Genomic DNA, 19,822 nt, shown 5'->3' on the forward strand with positions numbered 1-19,822 from the left:
TCATTTTCGTCAATAAGTTTTATTCTCTATTTTGGTCACTATGTGCCTTTTAAGCTGCAAAATACAAAAATAGCTTTTTAAAACAACTTTCCATGGTTTAAAATTCTACAATTTCATCACATTCCATAATTGGCTCTCTATCTTTAAAGGAAATGAAGGGAAAATGAATAAGTGGATACAGTAAATGGATTCACACTTCTTTCAAAGACAGGATAGTAATTTTAAATATTAAGAAAGACACACACAAGAAGGACCGTAATGGATTAGATGAAAATTTGATCACTCAAAGATGCCGTCTATGATTTCATACCACAAAATCATGAGGGGGAAATATTGCAGAGATTCCAATTGATTGATGAATCTCCCAATCTAGTGGTGAAGATGTACATACTAAAATACCAAATAAGACACATATTTGTCTAATGCATATCAGAATAATCATAAACTACAACAGAAGCTTTATGGTACAATGTTACAAGCTGTGTTTACAACATTTGGCTGAAGTAAATCTAAGAATGAAATGATCATAAACATAATTTTTCAGACCTACCTTTGTATATGACTGTTGTCTGTTTTGATGTAAAGGTGATTAAGGTAAGGAAAGTATGTATTTTTATAACGATTAAGAAATAAAAGCAATCAAAGTTGGTGATGGGTCCATATATTCACATTTTGTCCTAAAATGTCAACAAAGGAATGTAGATTTAAAAATATTTACTGGTGTACAACTGAGTGACAGATCCATTTGACAAGCACTCCTAACTCGTTATGTCATGGTAAGTTGCTGATATCTGATACATCCATATATGTATTCCATTGTCATGTTTGAGACCGCATTTTACTTTTTTAATACAACATAGAATTTTTCAGAAGGTTATAAGCTCTGTCATGAATTGTCAAAAATGAGACTGGTCAAAAATTTGCATTAAAAAGAAATGATCAAAGTAAATATTCAAACAAGTCTATAAGATGACATATATCTATTATCCGTTTCTATTTTAGAAAATTTAGTTCACATTAGTATGATCCAAAACTCCCAATGCCTACAGTAACATTGAAGTACTTTTCAGTGTTTTACTATAAATTGGATAAACTCAAAGATACAGTTGTGTGTTGGTACTTGCGATCTCTCACCCTAAACCCAATTGAACCCAACTTTTGAAAGTTTTGTGATAAACTTGAAATTTTCAGGAAGCTGTTGGCAAGAATGGTTGACATAACAGTCAATACTATCAGCTCAACCGAGACACAATACACGCCTCAACATTAAATATTATAGTGTAACAAAATTATACTGATATAATCATAGACTGTTTTGAAGTTAGGTTATCTTAATATGAAAAAAATAGCATTTGCTAAAATTCATCTAATTTTTTTTTCAGATAGACATGAGTTGTAAAACTGTAAAGTAGTAATTCTAACCTCATGAACTTTACTGAATGTACCACAAGTAAATTGAGGGTACACTCTAATTAAAAATATCTTGACCACAATGAGCTTGAGAAAAAAATAGCAACTGCTGTAAAATAATAAATAAAAAAAAAGAAAAAAAAAAAAAAATAAAAAAAGAAATCTGCAGGTAACTCTAACTACATTGTATGCCTTCACTATACACCATAATATGTTGTGTCACGATCACCCTGCAAGATATATGCTTCTTCTTCTCTGTAATCGATTTCTAAACTTTCCTCTTGTCTCTTTTCAAGTGGTAAGGTCATCTTCAGTAAATCTGACACGTACTGGTACTGTTTTTGAAGAAGAGAAAAAAGCTGAAATGAGATACATGGCCTTGGCATAAATCTTGGGAGAGCAGGATGGCGATATTCATGTGTGACAAGTCACCTCTATCACAATCATTTTGTAAAAAGATTATCACTATTAGAGTAGACTAAAGAATGCAAGGTATGGGATTGGTCTGCTTCCCTGACCCATTTATACCGCTGGCTGTGGTGCTAATGAAAATAGGGTCAGGTATGGGCTAATGTTTCAGTCAGAATTTGGACTACATATTAATGAGCACAGTCACCAGACAAGATCGTGTGACCAGCACATCTGTACAGTGGCAAGCTCGGAAATTAGGTGATGAAACATCGAATGTTGAAGATGTTTGCACGGCTTCACTTTTAAGTCTCGAACTCTGTTCTTCTATTATGGTATTTACTGTTGAAATGACAATTATTCTCTATGATTTTTTTCTCAGACATGACCTGGTGACCATGATGACCTTTGGTATTTACGGCAATGACTCAAAAATAAATGACTTTTCGTTTTTCATTCAAGGTCGACATAGGATGCTTGATTTTGGAAACGATGGAGGTGAATTGACCCATTGGCATACGAAATCTAAATTCAAAGGTAGCTTCAAGCTGGAAGTCAAGTCAACGCAATTACTCGTACTATTGATCAATTATAGCCATGCTTACAATAATGCATACCTGACCCTAGTTTTGTCAGCAGCACAGCCAGCGATAGAATTGGGTCTTGGAACTATCGTATATAGGTATGGGATAAACCATATTACAGATCAACACTATCTTAGGTGGTATTTTCAGTTATTTAAATATGAAAGGTACCCATAGAAAAGTAGATTACTGGTACAAGGAAATCAAGATCCACCATTCTTGCATTCTGCCTGTTATACTGACCCTTCCACCACAATGGTTTGGCCCTAATCAATTGTTATCAGTGGTGAGTGTAGACCTGTTAAAAGGAAATTGGGGTGAACAGGTTGATATGCCGACTGCTGAAATGCTAGCAGGTGTACATTATGGAAGTTAAATCATAAAAGAAGGATTTTTACTTCATCATGAAAGCATTGTAAAAAAATGTTTAGATGGGAAAGCATTTTTTCTTTGCATTCAGATAGTTGTATTTTCACCTGTGAACGTAATATGGATAAGAAAAGGAAACATTTTCCTCATTCTGAATGACATGTTTGTGTTGTGTTAACAATGAGAAGAGCAGGGCGTTGGACAAGTTGATTGCAGAAAGTTCCAGTGCCTACAGTACCTACATGATTGTGTACCTCCTCGGAGGTGATGATTTTCATGTATGATGTTAGTTGTTGCCTGGCGACAAATGTTCTAAGAATTAGTGTGATGAGAGAGACAGGAGAGAGAATTTACATATAGCAGACACTGAAACTGCACTTTACATTGATTTGTTTCAAGAGAGGGTTTATGGTTATGATTCATGCAATGATAGGATAAAAGTGGGATTATAAACAGCTGATTCTTCCCCTTTGAGAGACTTTTTTGTGACTGTGAGGGCACTGTCACTAAAGGAAACTACTGTCACGGAATACTGTACTTTAAATCAAATTTCCTTGAATGATTTTCTTCGTTCTTCTTTTAATTGTCACAATCGTACTTGGTTGTAGAAAATTTGCCATGCCAACTACTGATAAAGAGAGCAACAGTATCTTCAATTACTGTCATTCTCCTTGGGTTTTAGTTGCTTCAGTGTCGTTCAGGTCCGCATCAGTCTATCAAGGGGGTGAGGTTGAAGAGGATGGTTGACACAGGTAATATGGAGGCTTATTTTTATATACTACAGAAAGAGATGTGGCGTGTGTGATTTTCAACTTACAGATTATGGGCAGAGAGGCAGAGAAGAAAGGCAGTATATGATGTCGGCTTGTTCAAATGTCAAACATGAAATGTGTGTCTTGTTTCGTATTTCTGGCTGGCATCAGTTGAAGTGTGTCGGGTTTTTCCTAGTCATTCTGGTCATACAGCACGAAGTCATACAATATCACATGGTGCACAGCAGAAATGTTGCAAGTTGAATTGGACATGAAATTGACAGGAAAAAACACTACAATCAATTTGCAAACGGTTGTTGAGGTTTATCTGAAAGTAAACCAAGATCGTGATCTTGTCATGGAACAAAATGAGGTCATCAAATTGGCCATATTCCAACACTTTTTGATGAATTTCGTATCAATGGAGGAGTTGCGCTCTTGTGTCAACTAATTTGATGATTAGAGACGAGTACAAAACTGCAAGCTCGTGAGATTCAAAAATATTAAATGTGAAAACACAATTTGTTTGAAAATGGTAGAAAATTGGCACTCTTAAGATAATTACCGTGTTATATCTGCAAGTAGAATGCTAAAAGAACGTGGCAAGGAACTAAAATACATGCTTACATAATTCTTTTCATGTAGCCTATTAAAATTGCGACAATAATGTGAAAGGAACACCAATTTGACCTTAATACAAGATATCTTATCATTGAAAGTACCATACCCTCTCAAAAAACAAAGGAAAGTGCGCTTGCATGTGGCCTTCTAGACTCCATTTTCAATGTCTTGGTCAGTCGGTGCCACATCATATGACTCCCCAGACTTGCGGTCACGGTTTCTCGTGCTCTCTCCATCAGTTGTCAATGGTAACTGCATCGTTGGCAAGCCTGACACATAGTAGTACTGAAAAGAGAAAGTTACGCGGAGTTTTGGTGGTGAGCGGGTTTTAAGGCACCTGATAAAATGCAACATTTATGAGATTTGGTGAGATTACGGTAGATAACAGCTTGTTCTGTCAATAACAGAATGGTTATCGATTTATGGCAGAAGCAATATGGCTAGTGTGCCACCATGTTCAAATATGAGGCATTATTCAAAAAGCAAAGCAATAGGGTTGACAGTTAATAATGATGATGGTATTGATATTATACAATATTCCTTCAGCGAAGAAGGTAACTGCCTGTCTGATTGCAAATAGGCAGGTAAATGTTTGGCCAGTCAGTTGAAATTTTACTGTTATATGGACAGGTAGAAATATCTTTTAGTATTTGGTTTGTTGAGATCAGAGCAGTCGTTTACCAGGCATACAATATGTGGGACAAGTAATATATTGCTTAGGCAGGCAGCTTTTCTAAAGTTACCTGCCCATGTGTCTTGTAATTACAGGTATTTTCGAAATGTTTCCCATACTGCTTCATTTGCATATGGCTGCAGACATCCAATCAAACGATGGAACCCTGTACATATCATTGGAATATTTAGGTTTAAAACTCGGTGCAAATACTGTGCATGTGCATGTAAAAAATCTCTCAAAGCAATAACAATTACATTTCTCACGAACTTTCCTTCATTTTATCATTAAAGTTGATACACAGTGATAACTTGCAAATAGACTGTCAACAGTCCACTGTGCCTTCTTTGCCTAAAATACCATTGTAGCCACTGTGGTATACTGGTATATTTTTTTCCTACAGAATGCTACACAATGGCTGCCTGACTATCTATTTGTAAAAATCAGATACTTATTGAAATTCAAGAAATACCAAGGCCAAAATCTTAATCCTCACAAATGTATGCCATCATTTGGTCATGTGAAGTCATGATTCATTTTACATAAGGCAGTTTAAAGTTTGTCTGAGTTTCGATTTGCCATTTCTGAGGATGTTCTTCTTTATCTCCAAGATGGTTTGCGCTTATGTACAAATAACTCCTCCACACATGGCTGCCTCCATGTTTAATAAGCAGATTTCAAAATGAATGCGTCAATGTCTACACAGCATACCCTATGGCTTCCTCCAGATGTAAACAGCCAATTGAAAGATGACAACACAATGAACACACTTCCTATCCCCTGTAATTTAGTTGCAATTTTGATAATATATCTTTATTTTTGTTCTACAAAAACAAAAATATGTTTGCCTTTCTCTCCCCAACTTACGAGGAATGACAAGTACTTGCCTTGCCAACCCGATGTAATGTTTGCAAATGAATTCACGTTAACACAAAATTCAATTGCAGGCTAAAAAATTGTGTCAACAAGATGAATCCTAGACATTTCAACATGATTTGGGAGTAGGACAAGAAATTTGTTTTTGACATTGAGAATAAAAACAAAGAAAAGGGCATCAAGAGTGAACACTCAAAGCTTGACAACGGGCAGAGAAAGAGCATCTTTAATTCTTGTCTTTAAAATGTATACTCAACAACAGCAAGCTTACAGTGAAGATCTGACTACGATGTGAAGACAACTACACAACCTACCGTTAGAATAGCCACAATAACACCAAGCAGACCTCCTCCCAGGACATCACTCCAGTGATGTTTGTAATCTGATATCCGTGATAAGGAACACATCAGTGCCAACATCAACACAGCAATCTGTAACACTGGCTTGACAAGCCTAGAAATTTTCCATGTGAATCTCACTTCCAGATACAACTGCAATAGAAAGAGTAATATCAAAGCAAGGGTGTTCAAGGCTTTTTCATGGGTATAATCAAATTGTGATTTTCATTAAAGCAGCCATAGAGGAGGGCCAGGGATTTCACAAAGAGTATATATATTCACAGAGAATAACCTATTCATGGACAAGAAAAGATTTGATGAGAAAATATTCAGCAAAAAATTAGTTAAAATATCTGGTCAGATTGGGAGTGTGATATGAAAGATGAATATACTGTACACCTGTGCACTTTGTTTGAAGTTGAAAATGTTTTTTATGACTTACACTTGAAAGAAGTTTACAATATCTTTGGACAAACGATCTTGAGGTCATAAAAACAAAGGCAACTCACCACCAAATAGAGGGCGCAATACCATGCCACTGAAGAATGCCCTGATACAAAAGACAACCTGAAAAAAGAATAAAAACAAAAAAATTCACTGATAATAGATAAGTTAGAGGTTTGGCTCTTTTCAGAGTATTATGATTGCCATTTTATCATCACGCAGACATTCAATGTCACATTTACAAAGAGGTACTATTCAACGATTTGGTAACGTTGGTGTTTGCATCCCACAGTCTTGATTTCTTCTTAAGTCAATATGTTGAATCAAAAACATAGGAGTATGGTAAATTGAAGTGAAAGAACAAATTACCGTCAAAAGAGATGTACAGAGTACAGTATATATGTGATCAAACTGAAGACAACATTTACTTCACATGGTGAGTGAGTTATGACCTACCTTGCCTCATCAATTTGACCTGCATCTCCAGTACATACATCAGCCTCAATATAACCATCAGAACAATTAAACAAGTTGTAATTGGGTTTGCAGACATCGATGAAGTGGGGCCGTAGTCTTCCCATCATCAGTTTGATTGTCTCTGTCAGCAGATTGGTTGTCGCCATCCCAAAGCCAAAGACACCAATGATAAAGTAAAGATGGTAGACTAGCGGGTGAACTGACACTGTGTTAAGGTGTCTGGGTCTGAAGTATGAACTCCTTATCTCAGTCCTTTTTTTTGCATCGAGGAAGAGTCCAATTTCAACGAAAATAATCTACAGGTATAAAAAGAGGGTATTTTCATCTGGAAAGTTTTTCTTGCTCATACCACATAAACAGTCTGTGATGTGTTCTTCACAGCTACAATTACAAGACATTCAAATCATGGATTATCTCTCTTAAAGAAGCCAATAGCATGCCGGCCTAATTCCGTGGTATTGCGTCCCTCCGGGGATATGGTTGACCTCTCCTGTACTGAGTTTTCAAGTAGGCATTACTTTTTGATCTGCTTTTATAAAATTTATTTAATGGCAATTTTTTGTTCCCATTATGTCTCGTGTTTTCGTATGACATATATGTAATTTGACTTCAGCATTTCTGATCACTTTCTGTGGATGTAGAAGTGGGAAGCGTGATTGGAGCCATAACAACCCCCCCCCCCCTTCACAAGACCCTTGACACCACCAATCATTAATCAATGGTGTTGTCAGGAAATTTCAATGGTAACATCAAATAAGGGATGAAGGATCCATTTGCATGCGTATGGAACTTTTACGAGTATTTGCAGATATATTGTATAGATGTACAATATGACATACAATTCAAACTCAATAACCACAGAATAGACAGTGGGGTGGAAGAACAGCACACAATAGACAGTGGGGTGGAAGAACACTGTCCACTGTCTGTGGTCAATGTAAAAGGCGTGTCTTGAACAGTTATAGAGTCAAGAAGAATTTTCATCAATGCTCTGTGTCCAATCGCATTTTGAAAAAAATCAGATTTCTCATTTCTTTGGGGCTTTAGCTCCCATTATACTATGTAAAGCTGAACTCTCCCCTCTGGATTGTGTTTAGCTGTTAAATGTGTACTCAGTTATCTTCAGCCCAACCACAGAATTTCCAATATCAAAGCCTTTTTTTCTATGAAATTGCTGTCACATTGAAGTGTGTCTCTCCAAATTTGAGATATCTTATCTAAGCTGAAGTGTCAAGAAACTGTTGATTTGCTCTTTCATAGCCATTACTTACTGCTATGCAAGGTATTGCTGTTCCCAGGACCATTAGCAGCCCTGCTGAAATCGTGTCTTTCTTGTACGGATATTTGATTGTGTCATCGTTGCAATAGAACCCACGATGAAAAGGTGCCACAAATTTATCCAACAGTACTATGGGAATAAATACTGAAATAAAACATACCGATGCATTTGCATTTTTCTTCAATTAACATACAAACTTTCAATGCAACACAAAGACTAATTGATCGACTCTAAGATGGTTCTGTTTGCACATTAGTTTGTATCCATTAGGTTTGACAACTAGTACAATGTTTCGATAGACTATGGTCATTAGTGTCTTCTAACTGAAGTAAACTACATCCTAATGTGTTTGAATTGAATTTGAATCTCTACAGGCGAGTTAAAATATCCTGTGAGATTATTAGAGAAGCATCTAAGAAAGGAAGAAGTTCGCACTTTGTTTCTCAATGCCAATGGTCCTACTTCGCGCAAAACTTGACACCATCGCCCTGAGACTTATTTTCTGAACCTTGCAGTCAGTCAGAGGTCAAACTTTGACTGCCAATTGTAAATCAACAGAGGGCTTACCGTGCATATGTATGACACCTTGGTACAGTGCTAGCTTGATATGATTTGAAGTTTCAAAAAAAACTTATGAATGCTCTGCATGTATGCTGAGAAATGGATTCTATATTATAATCGTGCATGTTTACAGTATCCACAATATAACATAATTTACATATGGGACAAAACAGTTTAACCAGAACAGTGAGATGCATTATTGTTCCAATGTCAACCATCAAGTTGGACAGCTCTCACGTAATGTTAGACACAGAACCTTTGGTGAGAAATTTTTGAGAGGCTGTGTACAGCAATGAGGTATATCCTATGAATGTTTCTCACATGTAGGTAAAGTGCATATACTGGTAGTAAAAATCATTAACCATTAACTTCAAATATTTGCTGATTATGGAATTCAGAGCTGTATGAATTATGACCCAAAAATTTGAGCACTGAGCATTAATGCTTGTACAACAACAATAAGTAACTTCAGCTGATGATGACTATGTCTTTATAAATTTTATCATTACTAGTGGTAGGCTTATTGAAGGCAATTATATAATTATAAAAAGACAATATCTCAGCTTATCTGTAACTTTTGATAATTTTTTTCTCTAGTTTTGTTTTAACATCAACTGCATTTTCTTGTTCTGTCTCAAAAATGATATCAAGATATACAGTATTCAGCTTGTCAACTCTGTGTGTACATATGTAGACTGCACTGTTATTGTTAATAAGTGAATTTTGGTCAAGACGAGAATAATCAATTAATGTAAACAATGACAGTTCATTTTGCGTATACAGAATGCTACGGATGCTGTGCTGACAAACAAAATATTGATGTTTTATCATGCTTTAGGGAGTAGAACAAAAATGTACAATTGACATACACAACAAAAACAGTAGAAATATTACTAAAAGTTCAAGCTTAGTAACTGGTCCTTTAATACTTTATCTGGTTCATACACCAAAGAATGCCATTTTCAAAGGTCCTGCTATGGTAATCTTGGCCAGCCTTGTGCATTTCAGACTCAGTACCGAAAATTTTACCATCAAACATTGAGAAAATTATTTTGAAATTAGAGCATAAATGGCAAATTTACATAGATAAATACCAAAACATTATGTCAGCGTGACATGTGAGTTTATAACCATGCAGTGATTGTTTCAAAATAATATAGTACAGAAAATGAGCAATAGAAATATTGGAAAAGTACCATAATAATTTTTGTACCAGTCACAGTCAATGTCAAAATCAACGACTGGAGAGTACAGTACTTGTTGAATCAATGGGTTAATTCACCTGTCACCATGGCAGCACCAAGGTCAAAAGCTCTTTCTTGTGCTAATTTACAATGAATCTGATCAAAATCAAGCACACACTGCTTGATGGTAGCCTGGCTACACATTTGGATGATTACTTATTTCTCTTGATATGAACAGGCTTTATCAGTTTATAAAAGTATATCAAGTATTTTCATTTTCCAGAAAATGAAGCTGAAATTTGTACGATCAAATCTCGTAACTCTCTCCATTCCTCTAACTATAGCATCCACACTCAGGAACATTTGGAAGACAGTGATAATGACAATGATTGCTGAACTTTTCTCAAATCACGATGTTTACCCTTTCTTTTATTTTCTTGCCTTTCTTTCCATAATTACGAGCAAGACCACGCATTGCAGTTTAAATAATGTCTGTACTACCACTATGACTGTGTCTGGTGTAATATCACTGTCAACTTGTTTCCACTGTCTCATGAGTTCTAATACACCCCTGAGACATTGAAAACAACACAATAGCTACTGCAGCACAGTGGATCAATGGCACATATTGGAAAATAGTACATGTACTTTATTATATTTAAAATGAGTTTTTGATAACATTTACTTTTCTCTTGAAACTAATGATTTGTAGGCTAATTACCACATATCCACAAATCTGCAGATCATTATCATTTTCTGGATAATATAATAATTAGAAGACATAATGACATCACTTCTCCTGATGTCGATTAAATTTTTAGTAAATGGATAACCCATTTACTATAACCCTTTCCCTGCCAACTCCGTCAAAATCGGGTCAAAAGTCGGTGTAGCCAGGAGGATTGCACTGGTAGCCTTTACGCTGCCAAGTTGGTGCATTTCGGGCCGTTTTAGCCTACCCTGTACATTGCCAACTCAATGGTACTACGTGTAGCCTGTGTGCATTTTATGGGTCATCTGAGGACAGGCTTTCTGATGCGGCACGGCTTTCTTCTAGAAATGGGTTCGCAGGGAGTTGCATGACAGGGAAAGGTGCAGAAACTTATCTGCCAGTGCCCCACACCCAAGGTAGGGGGTACTGGGTTTTTTGCCCGAATTTTAGCATATTTGGCAGGAAGGAATGGTGATGTCCGCTGGCATAGTTAGACGTACTTGGCTGCCAGGCACTTTATAGATTACGGCCAAGTAAGACCAACTCTGCAATGCTAATCTAAAAGGTTATGACCTAAGAACAATAACAGGGAGCTCAGGCTCCTTGTTTGTTTGTTTGTTTTTGTCTGTTTGTTACGTATGATTATTTCCATATACAATAAAGAATCAATAAGGAGTTGTATTTGTATACATATTTGTCAATAAAGAATGGTTTTGTTAGTTTTTTGTTTGTTTGTTTTATACATGTTTCTGTATTTGTTAATTCCCAGGGGAGTCAGAAAAAACAAAACACCAAGCATACAAAGTGTAAGAGACAACAGCATATTCAAAAAGGATTGAAATGATGAACTGAACAGCTCATGCAACATATTCAACATGCGACGGCAGTACCGCTACTCACTTAGCTGTGGGTCCATAGCTGTGGTGTATTCAGACGGGATTCCTGTCTTTTACGGGCTTGTTTTGACTTTTACGATTTTAACCCGGGGTTAAAATCGTAAAAGTTAAAACCAGCCCGTGAAAGGTAGGAATCCCGTCTGAAAACACCACAGCTATGGACCCACAGCTACTACTCACTATACTTTCCAAAGGGATGTGACATTATGGCCGCCCGAGCCATGACATGGCTGGTGATATAATTTTTCCTACTGCACATAAAATGACCGTCTCACCGCAAATGCGTAAACATCCATACCAGCGGGAAGGACACGAACGGGGCTCTCATGTTCAACATGTAAAATGAATGTGCACTCAAAAAGAAAGCAATTTTCGGTGATTTCTATGGCTATGTCATTAATACTACGTCAAAAAGGTACGTAGTGGGCGACTCTGCCAAGTTGATAAAAGTACGTAACACTGTTCAAACAGGACAGGTTTGCTGGTGTTGCCACACACCTCTAGCACTGCACCCCCTGGGTCTCTGACTAACCGACAAGCGAGGTGATGTTTGTGCGGAGCAGACGTGCGCAATATTGAGGGAGCTTTAAGTAACTTTGAAAAAGTATAGCATGAAATTGCACTAAAATTACACACCCTCCAGGGCAAACAAAGCCGATGATCTAATTTTTTTTCTGCAGTAACCCTTGAGCACCTTCCCTCGTAAATGGGCATGTAAAACTTATAGAAGTCTAAGTCGGTAAGTACGGCTAAAACTACCCTGAAAATGGGCGGTTTTCACCCAAAATGCCTGGCAGGATAGCGGAGCTGGTATGCAAACTTTTGCAATCACCTATAACGCAAAGTATAGGCCTAGTGTCTTTGTGGGAAATTAATTACAGTGCCATTATAGGTGTTATTATATACACAGACACACACAGACACACACAGACACACAGACAGACACACACGTGTAAAACAGAAAACCGAATCAAGCTATGGGCACCTTGTATACTCCAGTCAATGTCAACTTAATGCACAGAAGTGACTGTCAAATAAGTGACTCAGCTTTACACGTTCTACACGGAGTTGTAAGACGGAATGTATGGTCACCTTGAATTATTCTGAAAATACCCAAATGTTGACTTGTCTGTTTGAGGCTGACAAAACCAGCGGCTTTGCCTCAGCAGTGTTTGCCGAGTATTACATTTCCTGTGTGAGTCAGTGCCAGTCTGACAGCTTTACGCCTACAGGAGTTAACGGAGGAGGTAAGAGATTACCTCCATGATGTAGCTAAGTAAACCTCCATGATCATACCAAACCATGGTACCGCCGAGGGACCATGACCAAAACATCATACTTGTACTCATTTATATAGCACTACTCATTTATATAACACTATGAATATGACCATAGAGGTAATAGTTACCTCCTTGATAATGACCATGAAAGAACCTGCTAGACCCAAATACCCAGGCAAAACCTCGAGCTACTGTACTGCAGATAGTCGTGTTGTTGTGAAAATGTTTGCGGACACTTACCAATTAGGAAGAGTACGATATCCAGAACAACTTTGTAAATTTTAATTTCAGCCATATTGTCGTCAGCTCCTGATTTTAGAACATTCAGACGTGATCAACGTTGTCTCTGGAATGTACGCGACGTCCGTGAAAATAATAACCAACGTCTTCAACTAACGATCTGCAGGACCCGAACAGCCAAAGGTGACACAGCTTCCAGCATCCAGTCACGTACATACAATCTTCCTGGTGTGAGCGCCCTCATTGGTAAAACTCTGACTTTTAGAACCCCTTTTGTTTTTATACATGCTATGAATTATTCTATCTCCAGAGGGCTCTATACTATTGCCAAGTAATATTACCTAAGGGCTCTCGTGACCACACACTCCAAATCCCCGGGTTACCAAGAAAAATAATTATAAGTAATAAAAAGAACATTTCACATTGTCATTGCACCTAAGTACAGTGTCTCAAGGAAGCTTTGCCTATTGCCTATATCAAATTGCAAACACCATTTTCCAAGAAATTGTGTGTCATATATGTGAAGAAATTAATAGAATTACACTTGTGTTGAAACGTCAATGTACCGTATATAGGTTAGTGGATGAATAGATGAATAAGAGGTCTAGTTATAGACGTGTTTACGTGCAGTCTCAACTTTGGAAATTCAAAATGATCCCAAGCCCACAACATTTTAAACTGTCCGCATTTTAGATATACATTGCAAGCGGAGGCCATTTCAAACAAGAGTCGGTTTGAGCTAGTGGTTGCTGTAAAAGAAATTACAGAATAGTGGAATTGCCAACGGTCATGTTGTGTAATGATGGTCTATACTCTGGGCAGCTGTATTTTGCTACACAGTCCAGAATCTCATCTGAAAGTGAATGTATGGGAAATTTCATCAAAATTCTAAAGTATGTGAGAACTTATTTCAATCAAGCCTGGTCATGTTAACACTAACACGGCTGAAATGTACATTCAGAAGTTGGTTTTCAAGTATTTAAATGGCCAACAAGATGTCAAGCTGTAACTCAAGGCCACACACACTATCCGTGAACTACGGTGGCCCAAAACTACCTGTTCTCCGCATTCAAAGTCTGCGTCGCATTCAATTGTTTTTCTCTCACATATGTCTCCGCATTCAAAGTCTGCGTCGCAATCAAATGCTTTTCTCTCACATATGTCTCCGCATTCAAAGTCTGCGTCGCAATCAAATGTTTTTCTCTCACATAAGCTTATGTCTCCGCATTCAAAGTCTGCGTCGCAATCAAATGTTTTTCTCTCACATATGTCTCCGCATTCAAAGTCTGCGTCGCAATCAAATGTTTTTCTCTCACATATGTCTCCGCATTCAAAGTCTGCGTCGCAATCAAATGTTTTTCTCTCACATATGTCTCCGCATTCAAAGTCTGCGTCGCATTCAATTGTTTCTCTCTCACATATGTGTCCGCATTCAAAGTCTGCGTCGCAGTTAATTGTTCCTCTCCTAGATGGGCCACAGGCGGCCCAAACACTATTAATAAGCTTATTATTGAGTTTTTCTCAGTTTTCTCTATCAGTTCTTCTCCCTTTCTTCACGCTCTGACTGATCGTAGGAAATAAAAAGAAATTACTTTATAGCCTAACCTAGCCTCTTGACTCTTTATTTATTTTACACCCCATTACAAGGGCGTTTATCTCTCATGTACACACATCTTGTAATTGGTCAACATGACTAATTATGCTAATCCGTGGACTTATCAGGGATTTTATAGGTTAGTCAACATCGCGAAAGATAGGAAAGGTTACTAAAACTCCTTTTTCATTTACATCTCTATCTTTCCAATGTTGACCAACCCTTGATAAGTCCACGGATTAGCATAATTAGTTGTGTTGACTAATTAATTACAAGATGTGTATATGAGAGATAAACATCCTTGTAATGGGGTGTAAAATAAATAAAGAGTCAAGAGGCTAGTTAGGCTATATAGTCATTTATTTTCTTTACTACGATCAGTCAGAGCATGAAGAAAAGGAGAGGGACTGATAATGACAGAGAAAACTGGGAAAAACTCAATAATAAGCTTTATTAATAGTGATTGGGCCGCCTGTGGATGGTCGTCGCCGTCAATGATTTTGTCACCAACACAGCGTTGGCAAGTTTTGGTGAGCGTGACCCTCGCTCCATGACCCGTGATTGCATCCGGAAAAAGTATCACTCTTTTAGTGTTCGTGATCGCGAAAAGCTCATTTTTGAAGGAAAGTGACAAAGTAATTTATTGTATTGTAAGCTTATGAGTAGTAAAATAAAGGTGGTCAACTGTGATTAATAAGAATTTTACACCCATTTTATTCATTTATCTACATGAAGCGAAGGAAAATTAACCATCCATGTAACTAAAGTATAACCCTGACCTATATACGAACTCACGCACGCGCAGCAGTGCATTGTCCTGAACTAAGCGGGAAATTCCCTGCTGACATGTTTATACATGTACGGGAAATTCCGTGTGAGTCATCACCATCAAACTAGCCTATATAAAGGAGCTTTTTTTTTTTTACCCCCGTTGTCAGTCAGTCGCGGAGTCTAGCTGATGTGAATTTTTCCTACTGCATGACTGAGGTCTGAACTCGGAGTTCCTATCGGTGCGAACTTGTTCACCTGATAGATAAAATTTAGTAATTTCCTCTGAACTTAAAATGTGACGGAAGACCATTACTTCAAATAATATGAGAACGTTTCAGATGAATGGTACTGATATCTAAAGTGTTCACTCTTTTATCTCTACGTACAAATGTAGTTCCTAAGTCGTTCTCTATTCTATTCCCACCAACAAAACATTCAATACTCATTTCCCCTCCCCGATCTTTATCAATACTTATGATAATATCACAAGTTGTTCTGTTATCTGTTTTCATAGCATAATATCCAACAAATCGTCAAATTCATCTCCAGTAGCTAACTTTACACATCTAATGAGAACTGTACCATGTTGAAGTATTTTCATATTATCAGTCATCTGTTGATTTACAGTCTGTAAAGTGAGAACAGCTGCCTCATCACCGACACTTTTAAGACCCAGTTTCTTTAAAGTTGTGTCCCAAAATAATCTAACTGGAACTCCGCTAGCTGTATACGAGCAATAATTCTCCCCCTCGTTTATCCACCTTCTTAGTGTATTATCTGCCTTCATTATTGTATTAAGAGGACTAATTTTAAGATGAATTGGTATACCAAGAAGTGCAATGTATGGATTTGTAGGAGTAAGCCAACTACGAAAATCTAACAATTTATATTTGTTTACATTGCTATCAAAATAAATCACATTCGGAGTTCCTGGTGGTTCAGCAACACCTCCTGCAATTTCACTATCCAATATATCTAAGATGTTACGCGGCACATTATAAGGCATGAATTTCTGACTAGCCGAATCCCATGTCAGAGCAAAAGGAGTAGATCATTCGAAGCCTTTGTGGCGTCAATTACAGTTTCATCAATGTCTTTAAGTTCGGAAAATTCTACAGCATGTTCGTGGGGTGGCGCTGCGGCATTGGCTAAAACGAAATATTTTTCGCGGTCTTTATAACGAAGGACGTAATCCTTATTATGATTAGCAGCCATCTTAGTATTATTGTTAACTTTAACATCACTCAGATCTTCAAGCTCAAGATTTTGCATACGAATTGTACCTAGACCGAAGCCACTTGGATCAGACATACTCCGTAGGGACCTATATACAGTGAAAATTAAAATAATACCTTGTAATATACACAACCATGGCTTCAGCTATAGGAATGACAGTTCTCGGTGCTGTATTAAATGCAACGGCATTCACAGGAGGAAATATTATCGGACAAAAGCTTTCTGGAATGGTGACGCTCTTATTGAAGAAAAGGTCCGACATGATAAAGCATTAGAAAAATTTGAACATGATCGCAACGTCTGGTCAGAAAAAAGATTACTACAGGCTGACTGGAAAGAGAAAATCAGGCAAAGGACGCGCATGCTGCGGCAGAATTAAGAGATACAGATGCAGAAATCCTGGAAGAAGCAGAAGCGTGCAAAGCAACTCTACGTCAAGTCCAGCGCAAGCGTTAGCGCAATTCTCAGATTATTATCAACCCAGTCCTGAGCAAAAGAAATATGAAATGATATATATTGCTGGAGGATTGGTCGTGGGATGGTTTATCTTCCGATAGGGTTACACCGGCCCCGCTTCGGGACTACAATAATTCAATACAAAAGCTAATTGGCCAGTTATTGAAATCGATCATGTTCCCATCCTGATCCGTTATCCAGATACGATTGAATTCATGTAATCTCCCCCTTTTCTCAATGGCATAGAAATTGCTCCGTTTTTAAAATCGTAAGTACCTTTTCACTTATTTCTCTCGTATCCCGGATGGGAAGTATTTGTAAACAGTTCGATACTTTCCCCTGTATGTATCCTCCGGAGGCACCCGAACCAAATGAAACATAATTTCCAGTAACATCGACTACATCTGAATGAACTATATATTTAGTGACTGTTAAGAAATCCACTTTCTTCGGACTCATAGTACTTTTTATAACTGGGTTGTTCTCAGGTTTATCTGAAAAGCCGACGACGTTGGCGAAGCTACCTGTGGCATTGAAATAGACTTTAATATCTTTAGCCAAAGTTAGATAAACATGGTTTGTCGGCAGATGTTTTTCAAATTAATTTTTTGCTTCAACCTGATTGCTTTGTTTAACGTATCGATATTGTAGTTACCTGGACGTATTGATTTAGTCTTCTTCGGTGGTCACCTTCTTGATATTTTATTACATTATTCGTCGATGTTATGTTATGCCATGAATTATATAGTCCGCACTCTAGCAGTCTTATCTTCGTAAACTGTGTCGTGTCAATGCAAGGGTAAAAATTAACAGTGACTGGTTCACCTGTTTGGCTTTCAATCCAAATGATCATTGTTGTGCGCTGTATATATTACTAAGTATAAATGTTGATGAATATTATTATTATTATTCCGAAGGTGCCCATTACGAAGTATAAGGTTCTGCAGGAATAATATTTTTCTGTTCAAGGAGATCTTTGGTCGCAACCGCGGCAGCAGTCGCACCGCCTAATTTTGCCAATCGAGTCAAATTTGGACGACTTGGATCGCCCATATCAATTTTCAGAAATTTGCTGGAGATCATTAGATATCCCATCGCAAGTCCTGCGATTACAATACCATCGTACATTGTGTTTACAACTGTTTTAATATCCATGATTGCTGACTAGTATATAAAATAAAAAATAAAAATAAAAAATATGGGGAGTTAATCCATCTCATACAATGTAGAGGAGCTGGGAACACCCCCCTCCCCCTCCCCCTCCCCTCCCCTCCCCTCGGAACCCCTGTTGGAACTGTTCTGGAGGGAGCTGCTACGTGCTCTGTTTTTTTCGCTTTCTGGGGAGGATCTTTCCGAACGGGACAAATATGCCGAGCACGCCCCCAATATAGCCCTAATGCAGTCAATGAAACTCCCACAATTCCTAAAACAAGATAACATTTATTATACCAGCGTGAATTATTATCACACTGTTCTTTCATTGTAGGCGGTAGGTCTGCTACCGCATCACTATCCCTCCCCTCCCTCTCCATTGCTTTTAGTTTCTTCTCCCTGTTTTGCCTGTTCCATTCCGCTAGTCGCTTCCCTGAAGCAACTCTCCCTGGATGCTTCGTCGGTAACGTCACTTTCTCTATGTTGCGCTGTGTCGGAGTCGACGGAGTCGTTTGCGGTGTGGGGGTCGTCGGCGGGGCTTCTGACGGAGTCCGTTTGCTGAGTCGGCGAAGTTGAATCCATTTATTTCAGGTACTATATTAAACCCGATTTTTTTAAAATTTAAATGTTTACCCGTAATTAAACCGGTGGAAACTAGAGCAAGTATGGGTCCCCATGTGTAGGCTATCCGTCCTGATAATCGTTTTATTTCACTGTTTAGAATAAAATCCTTTTTAAGATCAGTGGCATAGTTATCTCGATCATCGATTGGAACTACCTGACTTATTGCGCGGGCTCCTAGATCTATGAAACTTTGAGTGATGGTATCACTTATAAGAGAACTGTATTTCGCTTCATAGACTTTAAAGGCTCGTGTTATGAATTCATCTTTCCACGTTTCCACTTCTCTAACTGTAAACTCCTTACCAAAAAATAACTTACTTTGACCACTTGCGATGACACAGAGTATTTTTTCACGTTTTGTCTCTATTATGGATTGAGCGTCCGAAGGCACCGAAGGCGCCGAAGCCCCTTCGGAATGCGCTGCCATATTTGCCGCTGCCGATGACTTTATTAAATTCTCCATTGTTTGCAGTATGTTATCTATTCTTAGTAAAAAATAAAAAATTCGTTTAAACCTGAATCCGAAATAAAGTATTAACATAGTCTGGAATGTTAGTACCCCTAACGTTCCGACAGGGATTCCGGGAAAATTCTCCTCCATTTAAATCTATATGTATATAGAAACACGAATAATGAGTACAGACTTATTCCCAGTTGCTTTTCAATTGAATAAGACGAGCGTACCGACAGTACAGCATGCAGATATTCCTTCCAAACCGAACGGACGGGGGAGTAAAACCTATTCTCATGGACTTAGAAATATATGTAACGCCGACAGAAAAATTTACTTTTCATCCACGGGATGTGTTCAAAGATAACGTAATCACTCATCGAACAGCTAAAAGAAAGTAATGTCTGGCTGGGCAGCCCAAAGATGAAATACTG

The 19,822-nt window shown here is 37.8% G+C and overlaps 1 protein-coding gene across 1 annotated transcript in view; it reads right to left on the bottom strand.

The window, feature by feature from the left end:
• LOC139138216 (phospholipid phosphatase 1-like) overlaps positions 1-19,822 on the bottom strand; it is a 55,396-nt gene continuing 35,574 nt past the window's right edge. The window contains exons 3-7 of the mRNA XM_070706498.1: positions 6,932-7,248; positions 6,541-6,598; positions 6,008-6,184; positions 4,251-4,429; positions 1-1,745 (exon numbers count right to left, since the gene is read on the bottom strand). Coding sequence (XP_070562599.1) covers positions 4,292-4,429; positions 6,008-6,184; positions 6,541-6,598; positions 6,932-7,248 — 690 coding nt within the window. The 3' untranslated portion in view covers positions 1-1,745; positions 4,251-4,291. The remainder of the gene's footprint in view (positions 1,746-4,250; positions 4,430-6,007; positions 6,185-6,540; positions 6,599-6,931; positions 7,249-19,822) is intronic.

This window comes from Ptychodera flava, chromosome 8 (genome assembly GCF_041260155.1).
Source record: "Ptychodera flava strain L36383 chromosome 8, AS_Pfla_20210202, whole genome shotgun sequence".
Taxonomy (NCBI): Eukaryota; Metazoa; Hemichordata; class Enteropneusta; family Ptychoderidae; genus Ptychodera; species Ptychodera flava.